We start from the raw sequence: 18,790 nt of genomic DNA on the forward strand, positions 1-18,790 counted from the left end.
ATCTGTGAGTTTGAGGCCAGCCTGATGTACAAAGTGAGTCTAGGACAGCCAGGGCTACACAGAGCAACCCTGTCTCGGAAAGAAACACACACACACACACATACATACATATAAACATATACATATGTGTGTGTGTATATAAACACATGTATGGATGGATATGTGTGTATATAGACATATATGTATATGTAAATGTGCATATATGTCACTTTTTCTAGTCTTTGGACAAGAAGGTGAAAGACTTCTGGTCTCAGGAGCTGAACTTGGGCTTGATAGTTGTCAGAGAGCCTGGAGTGGTGTTGGCTTCTGCAGTGATGAGAACCGAGGACCACAGCTGGGCTCAGTAATAGAGTGGCTCACCAGAAGGTCCACATGTGCTCGTGTGCTGAGCCCCACCACCGCACACAAGCCATCCTTTCAGACTTACTCCTCTGCCCTCTCAGCTGACCCCGCCCCCCGGGACTGCCTTCCTCAGCTGGGGCTCTCCTGGTGTTCCTATTGGTCCCCGGGACTGGGCTTTCCTGGTGTTCTCATTGGTCCCCAGGACTGCCTTCATCAGCTGGGGCTTTCCTGGTGTTCTCATTGGTCCCCAAGACTGCCTTCGTTAGCTGAGGCTCTCCTGGGAGCCAATAGAGGCCCAGCTGCCCCCATAGATGCCACTCACACCTGTGGGCTGGTTGCTTTAGGAAATGCTTACACATTGGTGAACCTCAGTTCTTCTTTGTGTCAATGGGACTTGTGGGGTTTGCTCTTGAGAAGATTAAGTGGAAAGCTTCATGTTAAACACTCAGCAAGAGCCTACCACACTGTGAGCTTCAAGGAGATGGTGATTGTCAGCTCCCTCTCAGAGTGCCACGCACATGCCTCTGGCCCCAGATACTAGGAGCCGGAAGCCAGCCTGGGCCACATAATGAGACTCTATCTGAGTGAATGAATGAATGAATGAGAACCCAGTTGAGGTATTTTATAAAAATGATAACTGTATACTCCCCACATTTATTTATATAAATATGCAAACTTAACAAGCTGAGCAAACTCTTAAGTAGGAAAAACAGTAGAAATCCACATGGAAATATATTAGAAACTTCTGAAAACTAAAGCAAAGGGGAGAAAATGTTCCTCAAGCAGCAGAGCAAAGCATTTTCCCAACAAAGGGAAAGCCCTTCAAACAACAGCAGGCTTCTTGTTGGAGTTCCAGTGAGAGGGGTTCATGCATGAGCACAGGTGGGGCGGCAGCCCACGAACCACAGCGCGTGGGCCTGCTCCCGTGCACACAAGCACGCCTTAGGCAGAGTTCGAGTGAAACAAAAAACCATTGAAGGGCAGGATGTGGTGGCACACCTGTAATCCTAGCACTCGGAAGGCAGAGAGAGGCAGGCTGATTGCTGTGAGTTCAAGGCCAACCTGGTCTACGAAGTGAGTCTAGGACAGCCAGGGTTGTTACACAGAGAAACCCTGTCTTGGAGAAAAAAAAGAAAAAGAAAGAAAGAAAGAAAAAAAGATAAGCAGGCTACCAAGATGAGACTTGATAGTCTATGACCATATGGTAAGGGAGGAGGTCTCCTTCCGTCACAGACCTAGGGAGGGGAATAGGGTGAAAGTGGGAGGGAGGGAGGAATGGGAGGATACAAGTGAGGGGAAAACAATTGATTAAGTTTAAAAAATCTCTCTAAAAAAACAAAACAAAACAAAAAAAAGAGCAAGAGCACTCACTGCTTTTCCAGAGGTCCTGAGTTCAATTCCCAGCAACCACATGGTGGCTCACAACCATCTATAATGTGATCTGGTGCCCTCTTCTGGCCTGCAGGTGTACATGCAGACAGAGCACTGTATACAGAATAATATATAAATCTTTAAAAAAAAAAAAAAAAAAAAAAAAAAGAGTGCATCTTGCTCTGGCAGAGAACCTGAGTCATAACATGCTCACTAACATCTGTAACCTGTTTACACAGGACCCAGTGTCCTCCTCTGGGCTCCACAGGCACCTGCATGCAACCACACATGTACAAAGACACATGTAAAAACACACATAAAAATAAAATCAAGCTAGAGGCTGGAGAGATGGTTCAACTATGAGAGCACTAGCTGCTCTTGCAGCTCACAACCATGTGTATCTCCAACTCCAAGGGATCTGACACATTCTCAGGCCACTATATGCATGGCCACATACACACACAGATACATAAATAAAATAAAGTGTTCTTAAAACAGTGTAAGTACAAGAAAGGGAGACTTGGACTGGAAAGATGACTGGGTGATATGATTTTTATGTGTGTCTTTGTGCATGTGCAGTTGCTTGCAGGTGCTAGGATTAAAGGCTCATGCCACCACTGTCTGGCAGTTAATGAATCATTCTCCACGCCCCCCCCCAGGGTCTCTCTGTGTAGCCTTGGCTGTCCTGGACTCACTTTGTAGACCAGGCTGGCCTCGAACTCACAGAGATCTGCCTGCCTCCCTGAGTGCTGGGATTACAGGTGCCACCACGCACAGTTTATTGAATCATTCTTAAAACACAGCAGTCACAAGGCCGGAAAGTTTGACGTGGTGCCTGGGCTTGTTTGCATGCTTGCTTGTTGTGGGACAGGGTCTTACATAGCCTAGGCTGCTCTTCAATTCACTATGTCCAATAACCTCGACTTCCTGATCCTTCCACCTCCACCTCCTGAGTGCTGGAGCTGCCGTGTGCACCACCACACCACAGTCTGCACCTTAGTTCCACCTCCTTGTCTTTTCCTTCGTGGAACACCGCCCTGACCCAAAGCCCTGAGAAAGATGAGCCTTATTCCTTTCCATCTTCTGTTGCTGCTTCCTCCATGTCCCTCTAGAGGGCAGAGATGAAAGAATCCAACTGCTGTCAGAGTTTTCAGAAGAAAGAGTGAGCTGGTGCCTGTTGGGAGCCTCTGAGTCAGCACCCAGGGAGCCCTGTTCACTAGGGAAAGAGCTTGGGGAGTTCTCCAAGGTGGCCCTGATCTTTTGGCTGGGAATCTTTTGAGCAGAGGCCATGGGGCCCCTGGGGAGTCCAGCTGGTGCTATTGCTGACTCGTGACTGTCGTAGTTAGCGTCACTCTTGCTAAGACGACATAGCATGACAAACTAGGGAGGCAGAGGCAGGCAGCTCTCTGAGTTCCAGGACAGCCTGGTCTACAGGGTGAGCTCCAGGACAGCCAGCGCTACACAGAGAAATACACCTTGGGGAGGAAAAGGTTTGTTTCACTCACAGTTCCATACAACAGTTCATTATCAATGTGAAGACAGGAACTCCAGCAGGGCAGGCACCTGGGGGCAGGAGCTGCTCAGAGGCTGTTCAGGAGTGCTGCTCACTGGCTTGTTCCCATGGCTTGCTCACACTGCTTTCCTATAGAACCCAGGACACCAGCCCAGGGATGGCCCCACCCACAGCGGGCTGCCCCTCCCCATCACCCACTAATTAGGAACTGCCCTAGATTCTAGTCATTGTGCTGGCCATACATAGGTGGACATGGAGCTTCTTGTGCCTGGTTTCCTGCTCCCATTTTCTCCTCCGTGCGCCAGCAGGATGGCTCAGAAGCAGATCAATTACTCCAAGTACTTCGACCAGCTCTACGAGTACCGCATGCCAGAGAACTCTCTAAACAAGTACCAAAAACTCATCTGCTGTCCGAAGGGGAGTGGAGGAGACTTGGTGTCCATCAGAGGCTAGGATGGGTTCATTACATGACTCACGAGCCAGAACCGCGTGGTCTTCTTTTTCGACAACCTATTCCAGAAAAACAACAATAATGAAGTACAGGCCGGGCGTGGTGGCGCACGGCTTTAATCCCAGCACTTGGGAGGCAGAGGCAGGCAGATCGATGTGAGTTCGAGGCCAACCTGGTCTACAAACCAAGTCCAGGACAGCAAACCCTGTCTGGAAAAACAAACAAAATGAAACAATAAAATGAAGGACAGCTGGGATCATCTAGTCATTTTCAAACGTACTGTGTATGTGTGTATAAGGTAGTATTCAGTGAATGCCTGGAAAATGTACAAGTCTGACCCATACCTGTGCATGAGCTGTGTCCTTCACAGCAACAGAGCTCAGTTGAATACAACTACAAGTAGATTGTTTTAAAGTTGTTAAAGATTTTCTTGTAGTTTTTTTCTTAATACAAGGGCCTGTTTTAGCCAGACATGGTGGTGCACGCCTTCAGTCCCAGCACTTGGGAGGCAGAGGCAGGTGGATCACTGTGAGTTCGAGGCCAGCCTGGTCTACAGAGTGAGTCCAGGACAGCCAAGGCTACACAGAGAAACTCTGCCTCAGAAAAACCAAAAAATAAAAACTAAAAGAGTGCCTGTTTTACTTTACCTGTTATTTTTATTAAATAAAGTTTGTATGTTGCATTTAAAAAGAAAAAAAATACCCTAAAGACTTGCCTATAGCCTAATCTTATAGTCATTTTTTCAGTTGAGGTTCCCTCCTCTCAAATGACTCTAGCCAGTGTCAGATTGACATAAAAGTAGCCAACATAATGACCCGCCTGTTTTTGTTTTTCCTTTTCTCCCCCCCACCCCAGCTGTCAATGGGCATGTTGGGCATGGGCTTCATGGCTACCTACCTGCCAGAGGCTGCAACCAGCGCTTACCTAGCAGCTGTGGCTCTCCACATCATACTGGCCCAGCTGACATGCATCTTTGGTATTATGATCAGTTTTCACGCTGGTCCCATCTCCTTCTTCTATGTGAGTAACCACAAGCTTCCCCCAGAATTCACACCCATTCTCTGGCCTACAAAGAAAAAGTGCCCAAGTGGGCAGATTTCTGCCTGTCCAAAAGGATGAAAGGGGCTCAGTAACTCCACCTCCTGCAGAGTTATGTCTTGGTCAACTGCAGAAGCCAGTTGGAGCATGTGCTCAGGTGTAATAACCGCTTCTGTTTAAGATTTGTTTGTTTGTTTGTTTGTTTGTTTTTCCAGACAGAGTTTCTCTGTGTGGCCCTGGCTGTCCTGAACTCACTCTGTAGACCTGGCTGGTCTTGAACTCACAGCGATCCACCTGCCTCTGTCTCCCAAGTGCTGGGATTTGGAAAAATAAAAACAAAGAAACAAACAAACAAACAAATACAAGCAAAAACATTAAGCCAGGTCTGGTGACTCAGGCTTGTAGTCTCACCTACTTTGGAGAGGCTGAGGCAGGAAGATTTCAGGTTCAAAGCCTGCTTGGGCTACAGATGAGTTCAAGGCAATCCTGGGCACATTTTTAGATTTTTTTTTTTTTTTTTTTTTTTTTTGCTTTTTGAGACAAGGTTTCGCTGTTTTGCCCCGGCTGTCCTGGACTCACTCTGTAGACCAGGCTGGCCTTGAACTCAGAAAGATCTGCCTGCCTCTGCCTCTTAGAGTGCTGGGATTAGAGGCTCGTGCCGCCACGCCCGGCTTTCCTCTTTGGTCTGAGAAGACTGACCTGTTGGCGGCGGCTGCAGCAGCTGCGATGTTCCTAAGGCAGCCTCTGCACTGTTCTCTTGTTTCAGAACATAGCTAACTACTGCATAGCTCTCCCCAAAGCCAACTCTACCAGCATCCTGCTGTTCCTCACTGCTGTTGTGGCCCTGAGAATCAACAAGTGCATCCGCATTTCCTTCAACCGCTACCCGATTGAGTTCCCCATGGAGCTGTTCCTGGTACGTGTCGTCGCTGGAAATCCTCCTTTTAAAACACACGCAACCTAGGGAGACAAGGAAGAGCAGGGGGATGGTTAAGCGTATTTGCTCTCCCAGCACTCGGGAGGCAGAGGCAGGAGGATCGCTGTGAGTTCGAGGCCAGCCTGGTCTACAAAGTGAGTTCCAGGACAGCCAAGGCTACACAGAGAAACCCTGTCTCAGGAGGGCAGGAAGAAGGGAGTGTTTGCTGCTCACAGAGGATCTGAGTTCAGTTCCTGGGAACGCCCTCAGGAGGCTACTAACTCAGCTCCGCTCCAAGAACCACGTGCCCTTCATTCCCTGGCTCCCGTGAACACACCACACACAGGCCAGGCACACAGACTCCAATAAGAATTGTAAAGAAACAGTGAACCAGATCAAAGCTGAGAGAGGGCTTTGTTTTTATTTTGTTTAAGAGTTATTTATTTTGGGCTGGAGAGATGGCTCAGAGGTTAAGAGCACTGGCTGCTCTTTCAGAGGACCTGAGTTCAATTCCCATCAACCACATGGTGGCTCACAACCATCTATACTGGAATCTGATGCCTTCTTCTGGCGTGCAGGTGTACATGCAAATAGAGCATATATATATATATATATATATATATATGTATATATATATATATATATATATATATATATATATATATGTGCATGGGTGTTTCACTGCATGCATGTAAGTTACCACATGCATGTGTAGTGCCTAAGGAATCAGAAAAGGGAATTAGATCCTCTGGAACTGGAGCAACAGATGATTGTGAGCCATGTGGGTGCCAGAATTGAACCCATGTCCTCTGCAAGGCCTATTAACCACTGCGCCCTCTCCCCTGAGTACAGTTTTAAATGTATGCTACTCTTATAAAGTTTTCTCTGGGCCGCTTCTTTCTCCCTCTCATTGGTGTTGTAAGATAGAGCCAAACTCACGGCAATCCTCCTGCCTCATCTTTTGCTTTTGTTTTTCAAGACAGGGTTTCTTAGGAAGCAATGCACAGTATTTAATCACATGCTCTCCTTTAACTACCGACAGATTCTCGGCTTCACCTTACTTACAAACAACATAAGCATGGCTACAGAGAACAGCAAGATGTTGATTAACATGATTCCCTACAGGTCAGTCAGCCCACTTCTCTTGCTTGTTCATTTTGGTTTTGGCTTTGGTCTCTCTGTGTAGCCTTGGCTGTCCTGGACTCGCTCTGTAGACCAGGCTGGCCTCAAACTCACAGAGATCTGCCTGCCAGGACTAAATGTGTGTGACACCACCTCGGGGCATCATCCAGTTTTCAAGATTGCTTTTCCTTTCTGTTTTTGTGACAGGGTCTTGCTATAGAGCGCAGGGTGGCCTCAAACTCAACAGTCTTCTCACTTCAGCCTCCACGTGCTGGGATGACATGCGTGTGCCTCATGACCAGTTGTTCTGCCCTTTCCAGGCACCTCCCTCAGCCTTTCTCTGCACAGCCTACCTCATAGTCCTTTCTAGCAGTATTTGGCCACTGCTAAGTTCAGCCTAGTGTGTAAGATCATGTACAGAACACAGATTTTTGTGATCAAACAGGGGCCTGCAGAGCTCCTTGTTTCTTCCTTACTCGCCTTTTGCCACTTTGCTCATAAGAGAGCTTGTCAGAAGGAAAACAAAACAAAACAAAACTGAGCCTGGCCCTGGTATGGTGTCTCATGCTTTTAATCCCAGCACTCAGGAAGGCAGAGGCAGGTGGATCTTTGTGAGTTCCAGCCCAGCGTGGTCTACAGAGTCTGGGAGAGACAGGGATCTTACACAGAGGAACCATGCCTCAAAAAAACAAAAAGAAAAGAAAAACCAAGGCAGGGGTGGGGGTGGGATGGGGTGGGGTGGGGGTGGAGCCTGTTAGCTTACTCAGACACCTCAAAGAGATTTGATTCTTTTTTCTGTGGGCATTATTGGTCTCACAGAGCCCCACCCTTGTCAGGTTTCAAGAGCAGAGCAAGAAAGCTGGGCATGTTGTCCCCACCTGTAATCTCAGCATTTAGGGGGTGGAGGCAGGAGGATCAAGAGTTAAAGGCTAGCTTTGGTGGGTTGGGGATTTAGCTTAGTGGTAGAGCACTTGCCTAGGAAGCGCAAGGCCCTGGGTTGGGTCCTCAGCTCTGGAAAAAATAAGACAAAAAATGGCTAGCTTTGGCTACACATTGGTCACAAAGCTAGCCTGGCCTGCATGAGACCACTGCCTCTTCACCCCCAAAATAAAACAATAACAACAACAACAATGAAAAGATGGCATGAAAGATCATTTTCAAGTGACTGATAGGAAACATAGGGTTCCATGTTCAGGAGAGAACTGTTGCTTCGCTGTCACCCACTTGCATGTGGGTTGCAGCCGCTCTCCCCTTCCTCCCTTCCCTTTCTTCATTCAGTTGTTCTGGGATTGAAGCTCGGGCCTCACACTGGCCGCGCGAGAACTCTGCCACTGAACATTTTCCTCCTAATTGGTTAGGTTATCTTTGAATAACCTGGCAGCTCTGGGCACCCACTGCATTTAATTTCATCTGCTGAATGACTACAGGCAGACTCTTTGGTCTCTCTGTGTGGCCCTGGCTGTCCTGGACTCGCTTTGTAGACCAGGCTGCCCTCGAACTCACAGCGATCCACCTGCCTTTGCCTCCCGAACCAAGAGGCATTTTTAGACAAGCTATTATTTGCTCTGCAGAAAAATCTACCACATAGAATTTTCAAAAGTGTTAGGACATAGTTGGTCTCAGTTTTCTAGGATAGAATCAAATATGGAGTCATATGTATTTGTCTATTTGATTAAATGGTAAAAGATAATAAAAACAATTAAGTATTTTGGACACACATCATACGTATACACAGACATACATATGCACATATATACAATATACACAGACACATGCATATACCCACACAAACATACACACACACACACATAAGCATACACACAAACATACATATGTATATACACAAACATACATATTTGCACACAAACATGTATATACTACACACATTACTCACAAACACATACACACATGTCACATGCCCACAACACACACACACTCTACACACATACACACCGGTACACACTACATACACGTATACATACACACAAGCACACACACAGGCACACATGGTTGATGGCTAGGGGACGTAGGGCTGAAAAAATAAGAATTGCAAATAGCAAGCAATATCTAAAAGATTTAGAAGACATTTTTTAACAGACTAATAAAGTTATTCAGAGAAATGAAAGCTGGAACATATCCGTGCTCCTAAATTACATTTAGAGCAGTGTGTCAGCATGAAGCTATACATAAGACAGCTGATGTAAGGTGTGTGTGTGTGTGTGTGTGTGTGTGTGTCAGCATGAAGCTATACATAAGACAGCTGATGTAAGGTGTGTGTGCGTGTGTGTGCGTGTGTGTGTCAGCATGAAGCTGTACATAAGACAGCTGATGTGAGGTGTGTGTGTGTGTGTGTGTGTGTGTCAGCATGAAGCTATACATAAGACAGCTGATGTAAGGTGTGTGTGTGTGTGTGTGTGTATCAGCATGAAGCTATACATAAGACAGCTGATGTAAGGTGTGTGTGTGTGTGTGTGTGTGTGAGCATGAAGTTATACATAAGACAGCTGATGTAAGGCGTGTGTGTGTGTGTGTGCGTGTGTGTGTGTGCGCGCGCGCGCGCGTGTGTGTGTGTGTCAGCATGAAGCTATACATAAGACAGCTGATGTAAGGCGTGTGTGTGTGTGTGTCTGCGCGTGCGCTCATGTGTGTGTGTGTGTCAGCATGAAACTATACATAAGACAACTGATGTAAGGTGTGTGTGTGTGTGTGTGTGTGTGTCTGCGCGTGCACTCCCTCCCCAGCCGTCAGGATTTCTTTTTCTTTTTTGTCTACTTCTGCCATGACATTTGAGATGAAGCCTCTTGTGTCCTGAGAGGAAGTCCATGTGGTTCTGTCATGTGACCTGTCACTGTGTACATTGGTCAGCTCTCTTCTGCCATATTCATGAGAACCATTGACCTGCGCTTCTCTTTTCCTTATAATGTCTTCAGTTTCTAGACATTTGTATGAAACCATCCTGATTTCTTCCTTGTGTACTTGGTAGAATCTACCAATGAAGTTATGTGGGTGTGAGGGTTTCACTATGGGAGGGCTCTTAACTATAATCCATTTTTAGTGTGCTTTTTGGCAGGGGAGGGTTTCAAGACGGGGTCTCTCTGTGTAGCCTTGGCTGTCCTGGACTCGCTTTGTAGACCAGGCTGGGCTCAAACTCACAGCGATCCCCTGCCTCTGCCTCCCGAGTGCTGGGATTAAAGGCGTGCACCACCACACCTGGCCATTTAGGTTGTTTTTGAGATATGGGTTTAGGTAGCCTGAGCTTGAAGTCTGGCATTGAACCTCCCAGGTTCTGCGTTTATTATATGCAAATGTCCAAGCCCTGCTTGTATTTTATTAAACAAAATGGTTATTGCTTAGTCACTTTCTTGTGATAAAATTGTCTCTGACAAAGGCAGCTTAAGGGAGAAAGGGCTTCCTCCAGCTTATGCTACAGCACACAGCATGTCTCACTGGGCAGTGGCTATGGCAGGAAGGTGAAGCTGCTGCTCAGAGCATTCTGTGGCAGTAAGCAGAGGGTGAGGAGTGTTTGATGTGCTCAGCTCCCTTTCTCCACTTACTGGGTCCCAGGCAGGGAGCAGTGGCACCCACAGAGGACTAGTCTTCCCACCTTGTTTTTTTTGTTTTGTTTTGGTTTGGTTTGGTTTTTTGAGACAGGGTTTCCTCTGTGTAGCCCTGGCTGTCCTAGACTCACTTTGTAGACCAGGAGGCCTTGAACGCACAGAGATCCTCCTGCCTCTGCCTCCTGAGTGCTGGGATTACAGTGCGGCACCCCACCCAGCTGGAAATTATCTTTTTCAAAGATTTATTATTATGTATATAGTGTTCTGCCTGCATGTACGCCTGCAGGCCAGAAGAGGGCACCAGATCTCATTTAATTGGTTGTAAGCCACCATGTAGTTGCTGGAACTTGAACTCAGGACCTCTGGAAGAGCAGCCAGTGCTCTTATATTCTGAGCCAAATCTCCAGGCCACCCCCCCCCCCAACCAGCCTTTTTTAAAAAAAAAATCCATTCTTCAAAGTATATAGGCATGATGGTGTACAACTGTAACCCCAGCCCTGGGGAGGGAGAGACATGGGACCAAGAACTCCAGATCAGCCTGGACTGCCTGAGATTCTGATAAAACAACAACAACAACAAACAAACAAACAAAAAGCAAGCCAAAAACTAGAATAGAAGATGTGGTTGGGATTTGTATGTGCCTGAATGAGGGGCAGTAAGCAGAGCCCTGTCCTGAAGAGTGACTAGACAGGGACTCCTGGGACCTTTTAGCTCTGCAGCATCTTAGGTGTCCTCAGTAGCAGGAACATTTCCTCCACTCATACCTGGTACTTGCCCTCACTGTGAGGTGGGAACTAGGACCAGAGAGCCCCTGAGGATGTTTTGATGGACTTTGTAACTTGGCTCCACTAGCTGGCTGCTTTGGTAAGCTGCTGCCTCCATTGCTCTGTTTGTCCTTTACTTGTTAAGAAGGAAAAAAAGGTGGGGAGGGAGCGTGAGGTGTGCCTGACGTGAGGACGGAGTGGGAGAGGTGCAGTCAGGAACATCTGGTCTTGCTGTCCAGCAGTAATTCCTCTTTTCTCTTCCAGCTTTGCGCTCCCTGAGACGCCACAGTTTGGCCTTCTTAACAGAATTATTTTACAAGCCATGTCTTTATCTTTAGTGAGCTCCTTTCTGCTCATATCTCTGGGCAAGAAGATTGCCAGCTTCCATAACTACAGAACCAATTCCAACCAGGTGAGGGTGCCCATTTGTCCTTGTTCTAATATGATTGTCGCCTTCTGCCTTCCGCCAACATGATGATGCCGTTCCTCTTTAGCCAGTTACCTGGACCGTAATCTGGACCATAATCACTTAAGGTTTCTGAGAAGTGGAGGATGCGTAACTTTAAACCTTCTTGAATTTGTACAAGTGTTATTCCTCTAGAGTCATGGTACACAAAGGCAAAAGAAGTAACCAGGTGGGGTGGCCCATGTTTGTTATCCCAGCACTTGGGAAGTATAGGCAGGGTGAAGAGTCAAAGTCCAGCCTTAGCTATGTAGCAAGTGTGGCCAGCCTGGGCTACATGAGACCCTGTCTTAAAACAGGGTGATAGCAAATGATAGCATATGGCATGGTGCTACTGAGTTAGCCGAGGTCCTGTCTCCCTTCCCTATGGCCTCAGAAGCCAGATGCATGCTGGGGCACAGGTGCCATGGGATAGCACATACAAACCAGGCTGCTTGTACCTGTCATTAATACAATGCCTTGTCTTTTGGCTTTTGCTTTTATTTTTTAGGACAAATATCCAACTACTCTGAAAGTGGTCCTTTCCCTAGAACTCAAGAGGGACACAGAAGCAAGCGGTGTCTTAGCCAGAGACTAGGTTAGTGTAGTAGGGGGGAAAGGCCAGCACTGAGCTCTCTCTGTGAGTCCGAGTCCCAGGGGTTGTGAGAAAGAGGAAAAAGGCAAGAATCAGTTTTATTACTTGCAGAAAGGATTTCCCTTATGATCAGAAATGAGGGTAGAGACACAACTTAATCTGGAAAATCAGATCGGCCCTCCCTGTGTGCTCCCCGAGGCTGCGTCCACATGTTGTAAGAACCCTAACCCTAACCCTCACAAAACAATGGATCTCTAGCTCAAAATCAGATTCCTCAACAAAAAGTGGACTCAAAGACTCTGCGGTTTCTTCACAGGATTTAATAGCCATCGGCCTTTGCAACGTGGTCAGTTCCTTTTTCAAATCTTATGTGTTTACGGGTGCTGTGGCCAGGACTATAATCCAAGACAAATCTGGAGGAAGACAGCAGGTGTGTTGAAAAGGAATCCTACGTCTGGAGTGTCCACATAAGGAAAGAGACGCATGTCTGTCCACATGTCAGTCTGCATGTCTGTTCATAGAAGGGCTTCATCTGGGTTGATCTCGCAGTGATGTCCAGTCAGTGGGGAACCTCTGGGAAGAGTGTGGGTTCCACGCTCACCTTAATTTTGCTCAGAGTTTGTCTTTAAAGGTTACTGGGAGCCTGGTGCGGTGGCACGCATTTTTAATCCCAGCACTCGGGAGGCAGAGGCAGGTCGATGGCTCTGAGTTCGAGGCCAGCCTGGTCTACAAAGTGAGTTCAGGACAGCCAAGGCTACACAGAGAAACCCTGTCTCAAAAAAACAAAAAACAAATCAAAACAAAAACAAACAAAATAAAAGTTATTATTGGGAGGGGGTGTATGGTAGCACATGCCTGTAATCCCAGCAACCACTCATCTCCAGCCCTAATGTGGGGCTGAGGAGGTGGCTCAGTGGTTACTAGCACTTACTGCTCTTACAGAGGACCTGGGTTTGATTCCCAGCACCCATGTCAGGTGGCTCACAACTGTCCATAACTCCAGTTGTGGGCTCCTCAGGCACCAGGCACGCACATGTGCACATGTATGCATGCAGGCAAATAGTCATCCACATAAATACAAACAAAGAAAAGATGAAGCACCCCGGAAGACGGGAAGTTGTCAAAGTCCCCAGCAACACAGGAACAGGTGGGATGCTTATCTACACAGGAATTACCACGGGCAGACCTTGGGGCTGTCAGTGAAGTGTCTGCTTAAGGGAGGAGGGTTTCTAAGTTGTGTGAGGACTGGCCATATCTTAGGAGTTTCATAGTTCCAAGCTGTGACAATAGGGTTCCAGGGGAAACGGAAACTTCCCAGACAGCATTCACATGACACTCATGAAGCACCTACTGTGTGTCCGAGTACCTCACTGAGATCCTAAAACGCACGTGTGCTGAACCCCCAACTCTTCTCAAGAAAAACAAAGCAAAACAAAACAAATGGCATGCTTCTCAGCAAACAGAAGGCCTCAGCTGCAGACAGGGACCAACACGCTCCTGACGGTTTCTCTTCAACCAGCTCTATCTCCTCAGTTTGCATCTCTGGTAGGCGCAGGTGTGATGGTGCTGCTCATGGTGAAGATGGGAAGCTTCTTCCACAACCTGCCTAACGTAAGTGGCTCCGGTGAGTCGGGAAAGGCAGGGACAGTGGAGTCTGGGGCTGCAGAGTGGCTCAGCGGGTAAGAGCACCAGCTGCTCTCGCAGAAGAGCCAGGGGCTTGGTTCTCGTATCCATATGGCAGCTCACAACTCTTTTTTTCCAAGTCAGGGTTCCTCTGTGTAGCCTTGGCTGTCCTGGACTCGCTTTGTAGACCAGACTGGCCTCAAACTCACAGAGATCCACCTGCCTCTGCCTCCCGAGTGATTGGGGGCTCATAACTTTTTTCTTTCTTTCTTTCTTTCTTTTTCCGAGACAGGGTTTCTCTGTGTAACAGTCCTGGCTTTCCTGGACTCACTTTGTAGACCAGGCTGTCCTTGAACTCACAGAGATCCACCTGCCTCTGCCTCCTAAACTAAGAGGCATTTTTAGATAAGCTATTATTTGCTCTGCAGAAAAATCTACCACCACGCCCGGCTAGCTCATAACTTCCTCTAACTCCAGTTCCTGGGGATTCATTGTCCGCCTCAGGCACCGCATGCATGTGGTGTACATACATACATGCAGGCAAGCACCCATACACATAGAAATAAATAAACCATTAAAAAAAGAAAGACGTCATCTCGGCAGAGCATCCATGCAGAGAATTGCATTTGTGTGGTTCCCAGTGGTAGCTCTAACCTTTTTTCTTAAAATAACGTTTTAGAGACAGGGTGATGGCTCAGTGGGTAAGAGCACTTGCTGTACAAGCATGAGGCACTGAGTTCAGATATCCAGACACATGTAAAAGTTAGCTGTAGCAACATGTAACCCCAGTGCTGGAAGGAGGTGGGTAGAGACAGGGTTATTTCTGGGGCTTGCTGACTAGCCAGTCTAGCTTTAAAAATAAATAAATAAATTAGTGAGCTTCCAGTTCAGTGAATGACCTTGTCTCAGGAGAGTGTGGTGAAGAATGACAGAGTGGGGCACTTGAGGGGTCCCTCTGTCCTCTGGGTACACATATGCACGCACGCTTGCACGGGTACACCCTAAAGCACTCATGGACCAACCCACAGACACAACCCACAGCAGGAATCATGGCAGTGCCTCCATCTTCAGTTTAGACAGTAAACATGGTTATGAGAAATCCATGTCTCTATGTAGCACATGTGTATGTTGATGTGAAGCAAGCTCATGTTAAGTTCATAGTGAGTGGCCAAAAACCACAATTATGTCCCAGCACTTGGGAGGCAGAGGCAGGAGGATTGCTATGAGTTCAAGGCCAGCCTGGACTATACAATGCGTCTAGGACAGCCAGGGCTACACAGAGAAACCTGTCTTGAAAAAAACAAAAAACAAAAACAAAGAAAAGAAAAACAAACAAACAAAAAAGAAACACAAATATGATTGTTCTCATTAAGCTATAAAATCAGTTTTAGGTATGGAGATTTAGTGATGAGTGGCAAAAACAGATTCAGATGTAGGAACCTGAGACTCAGACACTTAAGATTTATTTATTTATTTTACATGTATGAGTGCTCTGTCTGCATGTACACCTGCAGGCCAGAAGAGGGCATCAGATCCCAGTATAGATGGTTCTGAGCCACCATGTGGTTGCTGGGAATCCAGTCAGTGCTCTTAACTACTGAGCCATCTCTCCAGCCTAAGACTCAGACATTTAATGTATGCCCATGCCCTCTGTATTTTCTGCAGTCTCTATTGCTATCCCACAGCCTCTTAGTTATTCCTGGTATTAGAAGAGTGGGCCCGCAGGTTGACTTTTTTGCTCTGTGTTCAGCTGGATATGTCTCTGCTTGACTATATCTCTTTTGTTTAAAACATGACCTGACCTTTCGCCATATTATGTGTGCTTATTATGGCTGTAACCAAGAGATTCTAAGCAATAATATAGGTTTATGCCCCAAATATACAGAACATTTCAGAGTGCTAGCACTGGCTGCCTCTTTGATGATGGAATGTAAGCCTGGGGACTAGGCATGGTAATGCTAGTACCTGGTATACAGAGACAGAGGACTGCAAGCCAGCCTGGTCTGTGTATGTAGTGAGTTCCAGGGGAGCCAGGGATACATAGAGAGGCCTTGGTCTCAAAGAAACAAGAAAGGTTTTAAGGGGCTAGAGAGATGGCTCAGCTGTAAGAGCACAGGCTACTCTTCCAAAGGACCTGGGTTTAATTCCCAGTACCCACATGACAGCTCACAACTGTCTGTAACTCCTGTTCCATGGGAACTGACACCCTCACACAGACATGCATGCTGGAAAAACACCAATGTACATTTTAAAAAAAAGAATAAATTATTTTTTACAAAGAGTTTTTAAAATGAAATTATGTAGGGATGTAATTGATTTTTAATGAAATAAATGTTTTACCTTACTGTTCAGGAAGGACACAGCTTCACTGTGCATGGCCTTCTGATGAGGTTTGTTTCCTGTAGCCATTCCTTTCCTCCAGTTAAAAGAAAACAAATCCAACCAGGTGGCCCTAGTATCTGGAAGGCAGAGGCAGGCAGATCTCTGAGTTCCAGGCCAGCCTGGTCTACAGAGCGAGTTCCAGGACAGCCAAGGCTACACAGAGAAACCCTGTCTGAAGAAACAAAACAAACGAAGAAGAAGAAGAAGAAAGATAGAGGAGGAAAAAGAATTCTACAAGAAAGACCTCTGTGGCATGGAGGTGCTGTCCTTCCCACCACACCTTTCTGACATTGTATAAAGTTTGGCTGCAGAGGGCTGGAGAGATGGCTTAGTAGTTAAGAGCACTGGCTGCTCTTACAGAGATCCTGTTCAAGTCCCAGCAACCAGCCAGGCAGAGGCCGGTGGATCGCTGAGTGTTTGAACCCAGCCTGGTCTGTAAAGTGAGTCCAAGACAGCCAAGGCTAACACAGAGAGATCCTGTCTTGAAAAACAAAATAAAACAAAACAAAACCAATTCCCAACAACCACACTGTGGCTCACACCCATCTGTGATGGGATTTGGTATCCTCTTCTGGTGTGCATGAAGACAGAATTCATCTACATAAAATACATGAATAAAAATACTTTTTAAAAATTAGGTAAAATCAATTTATTTAAAAACAAAAACAAAAACCAAGCTGGGTGTTGTGATGCAGGCCTTTAATCCCAGTACTCAGCAGGCAGAGGCAAGTGGATTGCTATGAGTTTGAGCCCAGCCTGGTCTGCAAAGGGAGTCCAGGACAGCCAAGGCTACACAGAGAGACCCTGTCTCCAAGAAAAAGAAGGAGGAGGAAGAAGAGGAGGAGGAGGTGGAGGAGGAGGAAGCCGTATTTGACTTTGTCTACTGACCCACTGTATCTGTGTTGTCCTCTCTGGGCTTTGTCAGAAAGCAGCCAGTATTCTGGCTGACTCAGCCACCCCTGACCTTGGCTTAGCACATTGGAAGAGTAGAGAAAAATGGTTTTTTGTTTGTTTGGTTTGGTTGGGTGGGTGGGTGGGTGAGTGTTATATTTTTTGTTTTTGTTTTTTTGTTTGTTTTGTTTTGTTTCTGTTTTGTTTTGTTTTGAGCCGTGAGTCAGAGCTTGAGTGTAACATTTCTAGAGGCAAGGCTAGTTTTGTGGTTCCTTTGTGAGGACTTGGAAATTTGTCCCTGAGGGGAGATCTAGGTGGTTTATCTTTCCCCACAGGCTGTGCTGGCGGGGATCATCTTGAGCAATGTGGTGCCCTACCTTGAAACCATTTGCGACTTACCCACTCTGTGGAGGCAGAACCAGTATGACTGTGTGAGTATGCATGTGCCCGAGGGGAGGACAGGAAGGATGGAGTTGGGGCCTGCAGGGGAGCAGAGTCCTCAGCCAGGGCTGAGCTGCAGGTAGGCCTACAGAGCACTGGCAGCATCCCTGAGCATCTCAAAAGGGACAGCCAAGGAGCCTCTGACAGTAGGTGCTTGCCACGTAAGACCCCGAACCCATGTAAGAAAGCTGGGCATTGTGGCACAAACTTAGAATTCCAGGACTGGAAAGGCAGAGGCAGGGGGATTCTTGTGGCTTGCCAGCCACCAGCCTAGCCTATGGGGAGCTCCAGGCCACTGTGAGACCTGGCCTCAAAAATCAAAGTATACGGTTCCTTTGGCCTCCACATGCGGGTACACACACATGTACACTCACCTATGCACACATATATGGCCACCACACCATCATGGGCACACATACACAAACAAACAAATAAAAACTATTACAAATGCTTAACAATCATTCAGTGAGTTCTGATTTTTTTTCTTTTTTTTTTCCGAGACAGGGTTTCTCTGTGTAGCCCTGGCTATGCTGGACTCGCTTTGTAGACCAGGCTGGCCTCGAACTCACAGCGATCCACCTGCCTCTGCCTTCCGAGCGCTGGGATTAAAGGTGTGCGCCACCACACCCGGCCACCATTTTTGACTTGGATCAGAAAGGACTAGATTGCAGTGTCTGATTTCTTGTGTCAACCCATCCTACCATCCCACAAAGTAGATAACATTTGTCTTCATTTTGTACATGGGGACACTGACATTGTGAGAAAGAAATAAAGGAAGAGGTGATCAGGAATCCATCAGAGAACATCTAGGCAGCCTCGAGGGCCAAGTTGTCTAGGATGGGGCTGGCACGTCTCTGTCTTGTTCAGTCTCACAGTCAGTCTCCTCCCACTCCAACCCTTTCCCACAAGGCCGTGTGGATGGTGACATTTTCCTCTGCGATCTTCCTGGGACTAGATGCTGGACTACTCATCTCCCTAGTCTTTGCTTTCTTCATGATCACTGTTCGTTCACACAGGTATGCAGACCCTGGTGGGTGGAGGACAGCCATAGCAAGGCAAGGGCACTGGGACCTAAGACAGCACATTTCCTTCCAGAACCAAGATCCTCGTCCTGGGCCAGATCCCCAACACCAACATTTACAGAAACATCAACGAGTACCGGGAGGTAAGAAGCCGGCCGAGGGACGGGGGAGATGCTCAATGGATAAGCCAGTGCCAGTTCCTCGGAACCCGATGGAACCTCAGCACGTAGGAGGCGGGACAGCCCCTGGGCAAGCTGAATATCATAGAACTCTGTATTTCAGTGAGAGACTCTGGCCTCCTCCATCAGTGCATGTCAGAC

The 18,790-nt window shown here is 47.1% G+C and overlaps 1 protein-coding gene and 1 pseudogene across 1 annotated transcript in view; both read left to right on the forward strand.

The window, feature by feature from the left end:
* The window catches only part of Slc26a8 (solute carrier family 26 member 8), a 55,332-nt gene that overhangs the window by 24,298 nt on the left and 12,244 nt on the right, over positions 1-18,790 (forward strand). The window contains exons 6-14 of the mRNA XM_051153434.1: positions 4,533-4,697; positions 5,482-5,631; positions 6,674-6,756; positions 11,339-11,486; positions 12,428-12,541; positions 13,645-13,722; positions 17,343-17,438; positions 18,358-18,464; positions 18,544-18,613. Of these exons, the coding sequence (XP_051009391.1) occupies positions 4,533-4,697; positions 5,482-5,631; positions 6,674-6,756; positions 11,339-11,486; positions 12,428-12,541; positions 13,645-13,722; positions 17,343-17,438; positions 18,358-18,464; positions 18,544-18,613 (1,011 nt within the window). The remainder of the gene's footprint in view (positions 1-4,532; positions 4,698-5,481; positions 5,632-6,673; positions 6,757-11,338; positions 11,487-12,427; positions 12,542-13,644; positions 13,723-17,342; positions 17,439-18,357; positions 18,465-18,543; positions 18,614-18,790) is intronic.
* Positions 3,536-3,759, forward strand: LOC127195841 (cyclin-dependent kinases regulatory subunit 2-like; annotated as a pseudogene).

This window comes from Acomys russatus, chromosome 11, assembly GCF_903995435.1.
Source record: "Acomys russatus chromosome 11, mAcoRus1.1, whole genome shotgun sequence".
Classification (NCBI taxonomy): domain Eukaryota; kingdom Metazoa; phylum Chordata; class Mammalia; order Rodentia; family Muridae; genus Acomys; species Acomys russatus.